The 12,624-nt window shown below is 36.6% G+C and overlaps 1 protein-coding gene across 1 annotated transcript in view; it reads right to left on the bottom strand.

Moving 5' to 3' along the window:
- Positions 1–12,624, bottom strand: part of ARHGAP18 (Rho GTPase activating protein 18) — a 182,710-nt gene that overhangs the window by 66,745 nt on the left and 103,341 nt on the right. Inside the window, exons 4-5 of the mRNA XM_069077434.1 lie at positions 9,882–9,945; positions 1,858–2,033 (exon numbers count right to left, since the gene is read on the bottom strand). Of these exons, the coding sequence (XP_068933535.1) occupies positions 1,858–2,033; positions 9,882–9,945 (240 nt within the window). The remainder of the gene's footprint in view (positions 1–1,857; positions 2,034–9,881; positions 9,946–12,624) is intronic.

Raw genomic sequence — 12,624 nt, 5'->3', positions numbered from 1 at the left:
GCTCTTTATCCCAATGTTTAATTCATGGTAGAATCTTTAAATATTTATGAAATTTCCTCACATTTTTGTTTAGTTAATGGAGTAGATTGTCTAGTTTGTTGAGAGCAAGGAATGTGATTCAGCAGAAGTTACTCTGTCTTTTTGCTTGCTTAAAAAAAGAATCTCAAAATTCAGTGGGGGTTTTTTAAGTCATATTGCTAGAGATCTCTTTCAGCAGAGGTCTTCCTTTTTTTTGCTTTTTGGAGGGAGAAGGTAGGGCAATTGGGGTTAAGTGACTTGCCCAAGGTCACACAGCTAGTAAATGTTAAGTGTCTGAGGCTGAATTTGAATTCAGGTCCTCCTGACTCCAGGGCTGGTACTCTATTCACTGTGCCTCCTAGCTGCCCCAAGGTCTTCCTTTTGAAGCTTACCTATTACTAGGCACAGAGTAGTAAATGAATATTTACTGATTTGCCTTTTATATATAGTGCATAATTGTATACCTATAAAATTAAAAGGCTTGACTAGAACCTCAGTAAGGTCATTGTAAGCACTAAAACTCAATGACTATCTGACTATCCTGAATGATGCAAGATAAAAACTTGGAAAGCAAGTCAACATTATGAATATCTATTATTTGACTTTGTAATAAAACAATTTCTCTCCCTGCATTAATATTTGTCTCCAACTTCTTTGACAGGCTATAACTTCTGCTCTCCTTATAACAATAATAGTATTTCATGTTTCTAATATGTTAAAGTTGGCAAAGCACTGCTCATAACAACCCTGTGTGTTAGCTAGCACAATTATTTTCACTCCTTTTTTACAGATGGGGAAACTAAGGTCAAAGAAGCAAAATTAATTGCTTAAAGGGAGACATACCAGGTGATTTAGTTCCAAGCCCAGCACTCTTTGACCCGTTTCATAATAATTTCTAACATTTCATCATATATGACCTTTCTAGCTTGCTATGTCTAATATTCTGGGGACTGAGAAATTAAACAACCAAGGTTCTTATTAACAGCTTTAAATGGGAAGTGAAGAGATTTCAAATAAGGGTCTAACTACGTGAAATTTAACTTGTTGATTCAATGCTATATATTTCAGAGAGTGGAGGAAACCTAGAAACCTGTACAAGTGAAGTGGTTACTCTATCCACTATCTTCCCTGCCTTCTTTAGAAATGAAGTGAAAAAGGATGCATTGATTTGGCACCCAAAGCATCTAGAATGAAAAGATGCTATTAATTACACGTTGGATTTGTTTTTAACATCAAAACTGAAGCTTATTTGCATAAGACCCCTTGACCAGATTTTAAAAACTAAACATAACTGGTCCTTAATCAATTAATTGACAGATTCAAGATTGCCATTCTTACCTATATCAAAGCCTATCTCTAAGCCATGCTGATTAATCAAAGTCAGGGAAAGTCTGGAATTCTCGCAGACAATACCTTTCTCCCCTAGTATCAAGATTAAAATTTTAAAATAAATTTTATTCTGGAATGGTACACTTTAAAGAATGGTTAAAAAAAAATGCCATCTGGGTTTTTTAATGCTTTTAAATAAAGGAAGAAGAAAGAATAAGGTGAGAATTATTTTGTCATTTTATTATATCACATTCAATAGAAAAATAGATCACTAAAATGAATATCTACATCTATGAAATCACATATCTATTTAAATATTATATAATATAGAGAACTATAGGACAGGAATGGAATTCAAGGGACTAATGCCTAACTCAGATAAAAGTCAATCTTCATTCAATTAATTAATTAATTAATTAATCCATTCATTCTGCATATGATGAAAGAATGCATGCCATATAAAGTCTACTTAGTTTCAGGGACATATGAACCCTCAAGAGATATACATACAGGTAATGAATTGTATTCTTCTTTGTTTTCCGGAAGCTTTTCTTTTGAGGTCTCTTTCAAATTGGCTGCTTGCTCTGCAAAGGAAATCTCTAGGTTGATGTCTGTTTCAGAAACAGGTACATCTTCAGGCAGATGTGGGCTGTTTTTCTCACTAATTCCAGGGTCAGAAGCCAGATCTAGACATAAGAGACCCAAAGCCAACAATGTCATATGTGTTATTTTTCTGCTACTTATATTTTACTGTAATATGGTCAGTGCTCTCTGTTGATGTAGTTATTTCTTCTACAAAGCAGATCATAAACCTCTGATTCATTAGACAATACTTAAGAGTTACTATGCCTCAAAAAAAAACCCCAACAAACTAGCATTTGTACAGTACTTTATGGTTTGCAAAGAGTTTGTATACATGTTATCTCTGCTATATTTATCCACATTTTATAGATAAGGAATATTAGGCTAAGAGAGATCACTCATTTGCCCAGAGTCACACAGCTAAGAAATGTGAAGCAGAATTTGTCCCCAAGTTTACTGTGCCACCTAGTGACCATAATGAAAAATCATTACTTCATGGACAATATGTCAATATGCCTCTCCAGAAATAGCCAGACTGACTTTTGGGAAAGAAACATGCTAGTTATTACCAGGCTTATATCTGAAGTCTTTCTAGCTTCATAGAAACTGAAAAGAAGGGTTCTACTTCAAAGACACAGCCTTTGAAAACCCAAGGTAACCTCTATACTATGATGAAGAAATAAAGGGCTTTAGTGGGAATTATTTATACACAAAAAAAATAAGATGATAAATGGAAAATCCAGAAAATAAATTGGAAAATGGTATATAACAAAGGGACTTTCCAAGTATAAACACACTGATTTATTGACTGACTATTCATCTTCATATAGATAGATAGATAGAGATATATGTATGTGTGTGTATATATACGTAGATATAAGCACACTTACATATGTCTTGTAATAGGTTACATAAAAAAACACTATTAGTAGCCATCAACTTTACTAAACTAAAGAATAAGTTAATAAGGTAGTGCTGTATATTAAATACGCATTTGGTTAGCAAAGGAGGCACAGGGCTGGCTGAGATTCTTTAATAGTGCCAACACTGTATTTCTCTACCTGTTTGGTGTTTTTAAAAGAAAGTTTCCTGGAATAAAACTCCCTCCCCACCCTGACCTGCCCTTAACTGGAATTTCACCTACTTAGTATTCTGAGAATTTCAAAGCCAGAAGTTGCCAAAAAGCTAATAGCTATGAGTCAGGGCTGGGGCCAGCTGGTACCAAAACAAACTGGTGGAAGAATACAAAGGTACCCCAAAAAGATCCTTGGGCCATAGGTGTTAGTCAGAGATGTTCTGAACTTCATCATCATTTCCAAGGATTAAAATCTTTTTCTCCAATCACGACAATCCTTGTTAATATTCTAAACTTCTCTGCCGAAACAAGCAGCTTGAACTTCTGATGGTGAGTCTTCTAAGTAAAACTCTCCAGGAAACTTTTCAGCTTTGAATGTAGCACATACTGAAACAGCCTGGGTGAGAAAAACTGTTGTGTTGCAGTTTGTTCTGAATTTTTTTCATCCTATTCATTCTGTTCACAGTTTAAAAGCTCTGAGTTGCCTGATAAAAGCATACACACTCTCTATACCCTCACCCAGTCACACAGGAATTTGATGAATTTTTGAAAGACCCCTGGGGAAAACTAAACAAATATGGAGACTTGGATGGAAATTAAAATGAAGATGTTCGGGAAGAAATCAGGATACTAATAATCAAATATGTATGAGTGTGTGTATTGTTTTTAAATCCAAAGAAAAATAAGAAATACAAATTTGGCCTTTTAAAACTCTTGTATACTTTTGTTGTTGAGTAGTTTTTCAGTCATGCCTGACCTTCGTGACCCATTTGGTATTTTCTTGGTAAAGACAGTGGAATGGTTTGCCATTTCCTTCTCTAGCTCATTTTACAAGTGAGAAAACTGAGGCAAAAAAGGGTCAAATGACTTACCCACACAGCTAGTAAATGTCTGAAGATGGATTTGAATTCAGGAATATGTCTTGCTAACTTTTATCTACTGCACCACCTACTTATTTCCCTCCCCAAATCCACTTATGTAGAATTTTACAGCTAATTAAATCCATCTTGTGCCTCTTTACTTTCAAAGAAGCACAAATTTAAAGCTTTATTACTATTGTTATAATTAATAACAATAACAAAAACAATTAATAACAACGATAAAAATATACCTATATCCAAATAACGAGAAATGCAAACATGTCATCAGTGATTATTACGCAATTTCTATTTCTTTGAAATTAGAAAATTGCTATTTCTCCTTAAGAACCAAACCCAACCTATGAATACATTTCTCAATATTGGCATCCTATTTAACTGTTAATTTTTTGTTCTGAGGTGGCAACCAAAGGGTCAAGGCAAGGTTTTTTCATCCTATTTTGCCCCCTTTTAAATTCTGGTTCATACTTTCCTGTGACTGTGTGCTTGTTACCTAGGAAACAGCTGTAAAGAAGAAAGCTGATTGGCCACTTTTTAAAATTAGCAACTATTTTGTACTACCTTATACACAGCTGAGAATTTTTGAAGAAAATACTGTCCTTCTCCCTGACTCTTCCCCTACCCCTCCAAAAAAAAGTCACAATGAAGACAGTAATTGGTTTCTTCAAAGCAATTAGATCTTGCTAGAAAGAACACTTGGTAATAGAAGAAATAGGACAGGAATAAAGATATAAAATATACATGAAAGAAAAATGTCCTCCCCCATCCTGAGAAAGCATACAACAGAACATATAACAGAAAGCATACAACAGAAAAATACAAGTTAACACAACTATAGTAATCTAGTCTTCTGGTTATTATACAGAGAGGAATTTTTTACAAACTAAAATCTAAGAGTTGATGGGGCAGCTGGGTGGCATCATGAATAGAGCACTGGCCCTGGAGTCAGAAGTTCAAATTGAAGTTGAGTTCAAATCTGGCCTCAGACACTTAACACTTACTAGCTATGTGACCTTGGGTAAGTCACTTAACCCCAATTGTCCTGCCCTCCAAAAAAAAAAGGCAAAAAAAATCTAAGAGTTGAGTATATAATTCACCACCATGTAGCCAAACTGGTGATGAATCATATCCATCATGTAATGATAATCAGATTATTGTTTATTGTGAGATGGGAATTAGCACATGGTATTAAGAGAAGCCATTTGGCTCTTACACTAAATTCCCAAGGTGTGAATTGCTTAATTCCTCTCCCTCAGTTTCCCATTTTGGTGACAAAGTCAGAAGTACAATGACACAGATATTTTGTAAAACTCCTTAAAGATGACTGTTTTCTTGCCATTCATACTCATGCTACAAAAATCCAAAGGGAACATTCAACAAAATTGTTTTCCCCTTCTCCAAAGTACCAGATAGGAGATAATAAAATATAAGCATTTTTTAAAAGAATGATGGATTTTCCATTATACTTTGCATTATATTTATTCACTAAGAATATTGTACCTTTAACATGAAGAAAGTTTGCATGCACAATGATGAGAGACTATCATACAGATAATTAAGGCCCATTTTCAAATATGAAAAGTCCTACATTTAACACTAGAACAGGCTTATAGCTATCTAAATTAGAGAACAAAAATAATTTAAATTTACATGTATAAAAATCGAGTGTTAGAAAGGCATTCTGAATGAATCATGGCATCTCCACCCTCAGGGAGTCTGCTAGGACAGTCACACTTTTGAATGAACCCCAAGACAGTGTTTCCCATCAGCCTCTTCAGATTTTTTCGCTGTTTGCCTAACACTGGTTTCTTCACTGGCTGACAAAAGAGCAATGCACAGTAGTGAACACAGGTGCAGTTGTAAACACTGGGAGACCAGCATGGCTTTACTTGAGTTTAATTGATTCTCTTGTTATGCTAATTTGAGGATCTGGGCCCACTTCACAGTATGCTGGCCAAAGCAGATGTAAATCAGGGAACAAGTAGGTCACACTCCCCCTGCCTGGTTGGTACAAGCATTGCTTTTGGCAAGGCCTTCTGGCCCTTTAGAACTTCCCACTTGTATAAACTGCAGCCTGGACTCCAGAAAAGAGGGAAAAGACCCCATGGTCAAGCTCTCTTCAGTGACTGGGTGATTGCCAGCCACAAAACCCTAAAAGCCCAAAGTACAGTTATGCTTTCCACACTGCAGGGGTTAGGGGCCCAGCACTTCTGTGATCTGGAATATCTGCATGGAATTTTTTGGCCTCTCTTTATACCAGAGAAGAGGTCTGAATTTTTTTCGTTTACTGTGTTTACAATACCTTGTTGTAAAATTTGGGTTAAACATTTGGTCATAGGTTCTATATCATCTGTTGGCCCTTGCATGTCATCTGAAGCTTCTGCAAAACTCCCCCAAAATTTCCATTTAATTTCTTATGCACCCATGATATGTGTATATACACATATTCCTATACATACATATATATACACACATATACATGCATATACACACATACCTAAATCCACATATATACACACATAAATAGAGAGATAGATATAGAAATATAGATATATGTTGAAACCATGTTGGGGAAAGTCTCAATGTGGAAGTGAAAACTGTATACATTCACGTTAGCATAAATTGTCCATCTCTAGTATTAAGCTAGCATTCTGGCAGCCCAAAACTGTATTTTCCTACCAGTGAAATATTTACTGGTAAAAAGGTTGGGGATGGGAGGGTGGGAGGAAGGAAAAGATACTTCTGGAGATAACTGGTCCTTTTATAACTAGATGAAATTCTGTACTCACAGAATGCAAGTAAAACAACGTTAAATATATATGAGCTATAATAGCTAGCATTTATATAGCACCTTAAGGTTTACAAAGTGCTTTTCAAATATTATACCATTTGATCCTCAAGACAAACCTAGGAGGTAGAAGTTATTGTCCCCATTTTACAGATGAAACTAAGGCCTACAAAGATTAAGTGGCTTGCCTAGGATCACATGGCTAGCAAATGTGTAAGACAGGATTTGAAGTCAAGTTTTCCTGACTCTGATCAAGCCCAGTTCTCTATCAATTGTGCTATCTAGCTGCCTCTTATATTAGAGATGAAAGCATAAAATATTTCTGCATATGTAGTGTTTCCTATAAAAATTAAAATTGGTGAAGAATAATGGGGCAAGTCTCTATGACTGTGAGTGGGGAGGCACAAAAGAATAGTTTCTCAGGAGGCAACTGAGAGGTCATAGGATTTATTACTACTACTAATAACACCCAGCAGTAATATAGCACTTTAAGATTTGTGAAATACTTTAGTTATGTTATCTCATTTGAAGAAGTAGCTAGGGATTTCATGGATAGAGTAAGGAAGACCTGAGTTCAAATACAGACTCAGATACATACTAGCTGTGTGTCCCTGGACAAGTCACTTAACCTCTATTTGCCTCAGTTTCCTCATCTATAAAATGAGGACAATCATAGCACCAATCTCTTAGGGTTGTTGTGAGGATAAAATGAAATAACATTTATAAAGCACTTAACACAATGCCTGTCACATAATAAGAGCTATAAAAGCATTAGCTATTAGTATTACAGAGGGTTGGGTCTGGAATCAGAAAAAAACTGAATTCAAATTTAGCCTCAGACACTTGGTAGCTGTGTGGCCCTGGGCAAATCACTTATTAACCTGTCTGCCTCAGTTTCCTCAACTGTAAAATGGGAATACTAATAGTACCTACCTCACACAGTTGTTATGAGAATCAAATGAGGTAATATTTATTAAAAAAAACATTTAGTACAGTGCCTGGTACATAGTTGGCTCTTAATAAGTGCTTTTTCCTTCCTCCTTCCCTTAATCTCAACAATCCCATATGATAGATGATTTTACAAAGGAGGGAAGAGAGATACAGAAAAGGTAAGTGATGTGTCCAGGGTCATGCAAGACTAAAAGTCTCAGGCAGGATTTGAATTCAATTCTTCCTGATTTCTGAGTTCAACATGACCACTTAACTGTCTCTTAGAACTAAAAAGCTTACAGTCTTTAATGAGAACAGAGTCATTTTGAAGAGAAAATTAAGGCCTAGAGAAGGTAAGTAGAATGCCCAAGGTCACACAAGCAGGAAGTAATACAGTTGGGATATAAACCTAAGACCCTCCAGTCCCAAATTCAACACTGTTTCCAATGAACCATGCTGAATTTGAGGCAATCAGATCTAGTGCCAACGTTTTAGAAAAGTAGTGTTGAGGGCCAGGGTAATTCAGTGATTTGCCCAAGGTAGTAGATAGCAATACTGGGAATGAAAACTGATGAAAGGCCCAATGACTGATTTGCCACCTTATAATTGACAGTGGAATTGAAAAAAAAATGAACTCTAAGGCTTCTTCTAATTCTATGATTCCATGATTCTAATTCTTGGAGAAAGACTAAGAGATTCCTTACTGGAAGACCTAACCAGTCTAAGTTTGTTGGTACCCTCAACTGATTTCTTGTGGTAATTTCTCCCATCTCTTTTCCTGGATTCTGAATGGTGAGCCACAGCCTAACTGGTCTTCACCCTCCTCTAGCTTGAAATACCAATCCTACCATTGTGATTTCACTTCATTGTGGGAGAATCTGATGTCCCTTCCCCATTAAAAAAAATAGCATTCTATAATACTTTCAGGTTTATAAAGCATTTTATATATGTTAACTTATTTGAGATTCATAATAACTCAGTAAAGTAGGTGCTATTATTTATTATTCCCATTTCACAGAGCAGGAAAACTGAAGCTGAGAGAGATAAAATGACTTGTCCAGAGTCACAGAGCTAATTAGGTCATGGGGCAGGATTCAAACTTAGGTCCTTCCTACCTCCAACCCCAGCACTCTATCCATTACACCCTTTCGCTGCCTCTTCCATGCATGTTTTCACTAGCTACTGTGATGCCCCACTACATGGAACCCCATTCTCCATTTCCTGCTATTCTAATGATTCTCTGATGCTTGTACTGAGTTTGTCAGATTCTGCTCGTATATAGAAATGTCATGGACATACTACCACTATTATCAAAAGGAGAGGACACAGGCTTATAATTCTCTACAATGCCATTTTTTTTTTAAAACTAGTAACCAAAGACCTAGAATAGTTGGGGGGTCGAACTGGGTTAGAAGGTACAGTAGGCCCACTATACCACCATAACTCCTGTGACTATTTTCTCTCTGTGTCCTCTCTGCACATTTCATAATGAAATTCATAAACAAATAACAAAAATTGTCCATGCATGGACAAAACCAGACACTGAGAACAAGAAAGGAGGATGCATGTCTGAGTGTATTACAACTTGGAAATAGTGAAGTTTTTGCTTCTCTCTTTAGCATAATGTTAATAGTCAAGGTTTTCTCTTATTATCCATTCATATTTTATATATTTGAATTTCTAAATTCTCATAAAAACTACTTATATGGAAATACCATATAACACAAGGATAAAGATAAAAATAACAAAGAACTATGGTATAATTGAAGAAAAATAAAATTCAACAGGACTATCTGCTATCATTTTTACATGAGGAATTTTTGACCTTTCTAAAAATCAATCTAGTACTATTTACTGAATGATAATAATAATAACAGCTAATATTTATATAGCATTAATTATGTGCCAGGCACTGTACTAAGTACTTTACAATTATTATCTCATTTGATACTCACAAGAACCCCAGGAAGTAGATGCTATTATTATCTCCATTTTACAAGGCAAATGATAAGTGACTTGCCCAAGGTCATACAGCTAGCTAAGTGTCCAAGGATGGATTTGAACTTGGGTTTTCCTGACCCAAGGTCCAATGCTCTGTTGAACCACCTAACTGTATACCTGAATACCTCAAATCTACAAGACTCTGTGGGATTATCCTCTATGAAATAAAACGTTAGTGTTTTTTATGCATTAGTCTCAGCAGAAAGTGAATTTTCAAACAGATCATGAATTTTTATTCAACCAATAATGGGAAAAATAAAAGAGAAATGGTACTACCTACCATGTTTTTCTTTATATTTGCTTTCATTTGTCCTTACTGATTCCAACTCACTGCCATGTGGAACCTAAAGACAGAAAAACAAGCCATACAGACAGACTGAATTACAAACAGAAAAAAAAAAACACTACAAATACAGTAATTCTATTAATCTTAGACAATGGGATGCTTACTGGAATTGCACCAAACTAAACAAATAAATACTAAGCTTACTAATCAGCTAACTAACAGATAATCCCTGTGTGTTGACAATGTGGAAAACACTGTACTACTGGCTGTTGGGAAGAAGAATTAGAAACAAGTCACCAGACATTATCATCATCATCAAGAAATACACAATCCAGGTAGATAAAAGCATATATATATATATATATATATATATATATATATATATGATGTGTGTGTGCATATAGGTGTATATGTATGTGTGTATACAAACACACACACAGAGTTGTTCAGTCATTTTCAGTTGTGTCCAATCCTTTGTGATCTCATTTGGGGTTTTCTTGGCAGATACCAAGTTTGTCATTTCCTTTTCCACCTCATTTTACAGATAAGAAACTAAGGCAAACAGGGTTAAGTGACTTGCCTATGATCACACACCTAGTAAGTGTTTAAGGCCAGATTTGAACTCAGGAAGATGAGTGGATACATTGCATCACCTAGCTCACACACACACACACACACACACACACACACACACACACACACATACCTTTAGAGGTATCATCTCCTTAGCATGGGTAGTCTGTACATTCATTACTTGTTTACACCCTTGTCTAAGTCTTCCATAAAAATGCCCAATCCACTAGAGGCTATACCTTCCATCTTTTAAATCATTATGGATACCATTGGGGGCTGTTCACGTGGTTACCCTCTTGCTACATAAAGGACCAGCAACCTCTTTATGTAGTCATAGATTCAGATTTAGAGTTGGAAGGGACTTTAGTCCAAACCCCTCACTTTAGAGATGGAGAAATCTGAGGCCCAGAGAGGTTAAATCACCAAGGTCACCCAGAAAACAAATGGAAGAACAAGGATTCAAACTTATCTCTCCAAGTCCATTATTTTTTCCACTGCATTGTGTAATGCGAATGTAAATTTTAAAGATCTTCCCTGCCCCTAGGCTAAAGTGCACCAGAAGCCTGGGGAGGGAGGCTTGTTTTTCAATAGATACTTTTTGATTGGCCAGTGGGTCAATAAGGTTGTTACATTCTCTGAGCCAGGAGAAGGCTTATATAAGCCCTGATGTGTAGCTTTGTTTTGGGACTCACTTTGAGAAGTGTTCTGTGATTTGATCTGAATTCTGGGAAGCCGTTGCTGAGAGTCCCCCGGCTTTGAAAAACCCAGAATGTGGAAACCCAGATGTTGACTGGGTATGGATGTAATGGTTGGACAGTTTGGAAATCTGTCTACTTGATGTTTCTGTCTTGATAATTATGCCTGTATACTTTGAGGTTCAGGGTGCTGACCTTTTCTCCTGAACAAGGTAAACGATATATGTCTGACTGATTAAAGTAAGCCTGTTAACCCATTTTGAGTTGCTTTCCTTTAACAAAGCAGATCCAAGAACCTGTGGTAGCTGCAAACCCTGAGGACGCTTGGGGTGCTTGCTGCTACACATTGTCACAAGGTTACATGTGTGTGCGTGTGTGTGTGTACTTGAAAATTACTGCTGGTAATATGTTTTAGCCTGGTGGTTTCTTTTTGAGGGTGGGGGTAGGGCAAGATAATGGGTAAAGAGACTTGCCCAGGGTCATACAGCTAATAAGCATCAAGTGTTTGAGGCTGGATCTGAACTCAGGTCTGGTACCCTATCCACTGAGCCACCTAGCTGCCCAGCATTGGCTTCAAACTCAAACAAAAAGGTGGGGATAATGGGGGGCCACCACTAAACACTACATAAGGATCCCTGTAGCAATATTGACTCAGAAAACCACATATTAATGTTATCAGTTTTCTCTCGTATTTTTATTTATTTGTTAAATATTTCCCAGTTACATTTTAATCTGGTTCAGGCTGCATTCCAGAGTGTTGCTTTTCTGTGCTTGATACCCCTTCTTTAGCCAATTTAGTTACATCATATGTCTTTCAATGAATCTTTGGCTCATTTACAATTTTGATTCTTCTGAAATCATAGTCATCTACGATTCACTGAAATTTGGACTCACTGAAGAATACTACTGTTGGCAATAAATTCCATAAGAATTCCAGTTCTCTGATCTGCCCACAGAAGTTTGAGTTAGCATCTCCCTAGGGTTTACAGGAAGAGGGTATAAGAATGGCTGATCCTTTCTCTCAGGCAGGACTGGTCAATTTGAATTTTCTTCATTGTATGTACTATGTGGAATTTGAATAGTACTGGTATAGTAATGAGTTAATGGGGAAGCTACGCAGAGCACAGGGTCAGGAGTCAGGAAGACCTGAGTTCAAATCCAGCCTCAGACATTTACAGCTATGTGACCCTGGGCAAGTCATTTAACCCTGTGGGCCTCCATTTCCTCATCTGTAAAATGATCTGAAGAAGGAAATGGCAAACAAGCCCAGTATCTTGATACAGCCCACAAGACCATGATTTAAAAGATGGAAGGTATAGCTTCTTATATATTGGACACCTTTATGGAAGACTTAGACAAGGGTGTAAGCAAGTAGTGAATGTACAGAACTACCCATGCTAAGGAGATGATGCCTCTAAAGGGGTGTGTGTGTGTGTGTGTGTGTGTGTGTGTGTGTGTGTGTGTGTGTG

This window comes from Petaurus breviceps, unplaced genomic scaffold, assembly GCF_028583685.1.
Source record: "Petaurus breviceps papuanus isolate PSGF00001 unplaced genomic scaffold, PetGlider_PUasm1.0 90977, whole genome shotgun sequence".
Classification (NCBI taxonomy): domain Eukaryota; kingdom Metazoa; phylum Chordata; class Mammalia; order Diprotodontia; family Petauridae; genus Petaurus; species Petaurus breviceps.
Note: the sequence above shows the minus strand (reverse complement) of the source record. Positions and strands in the feature narration are given on the sequence as shown.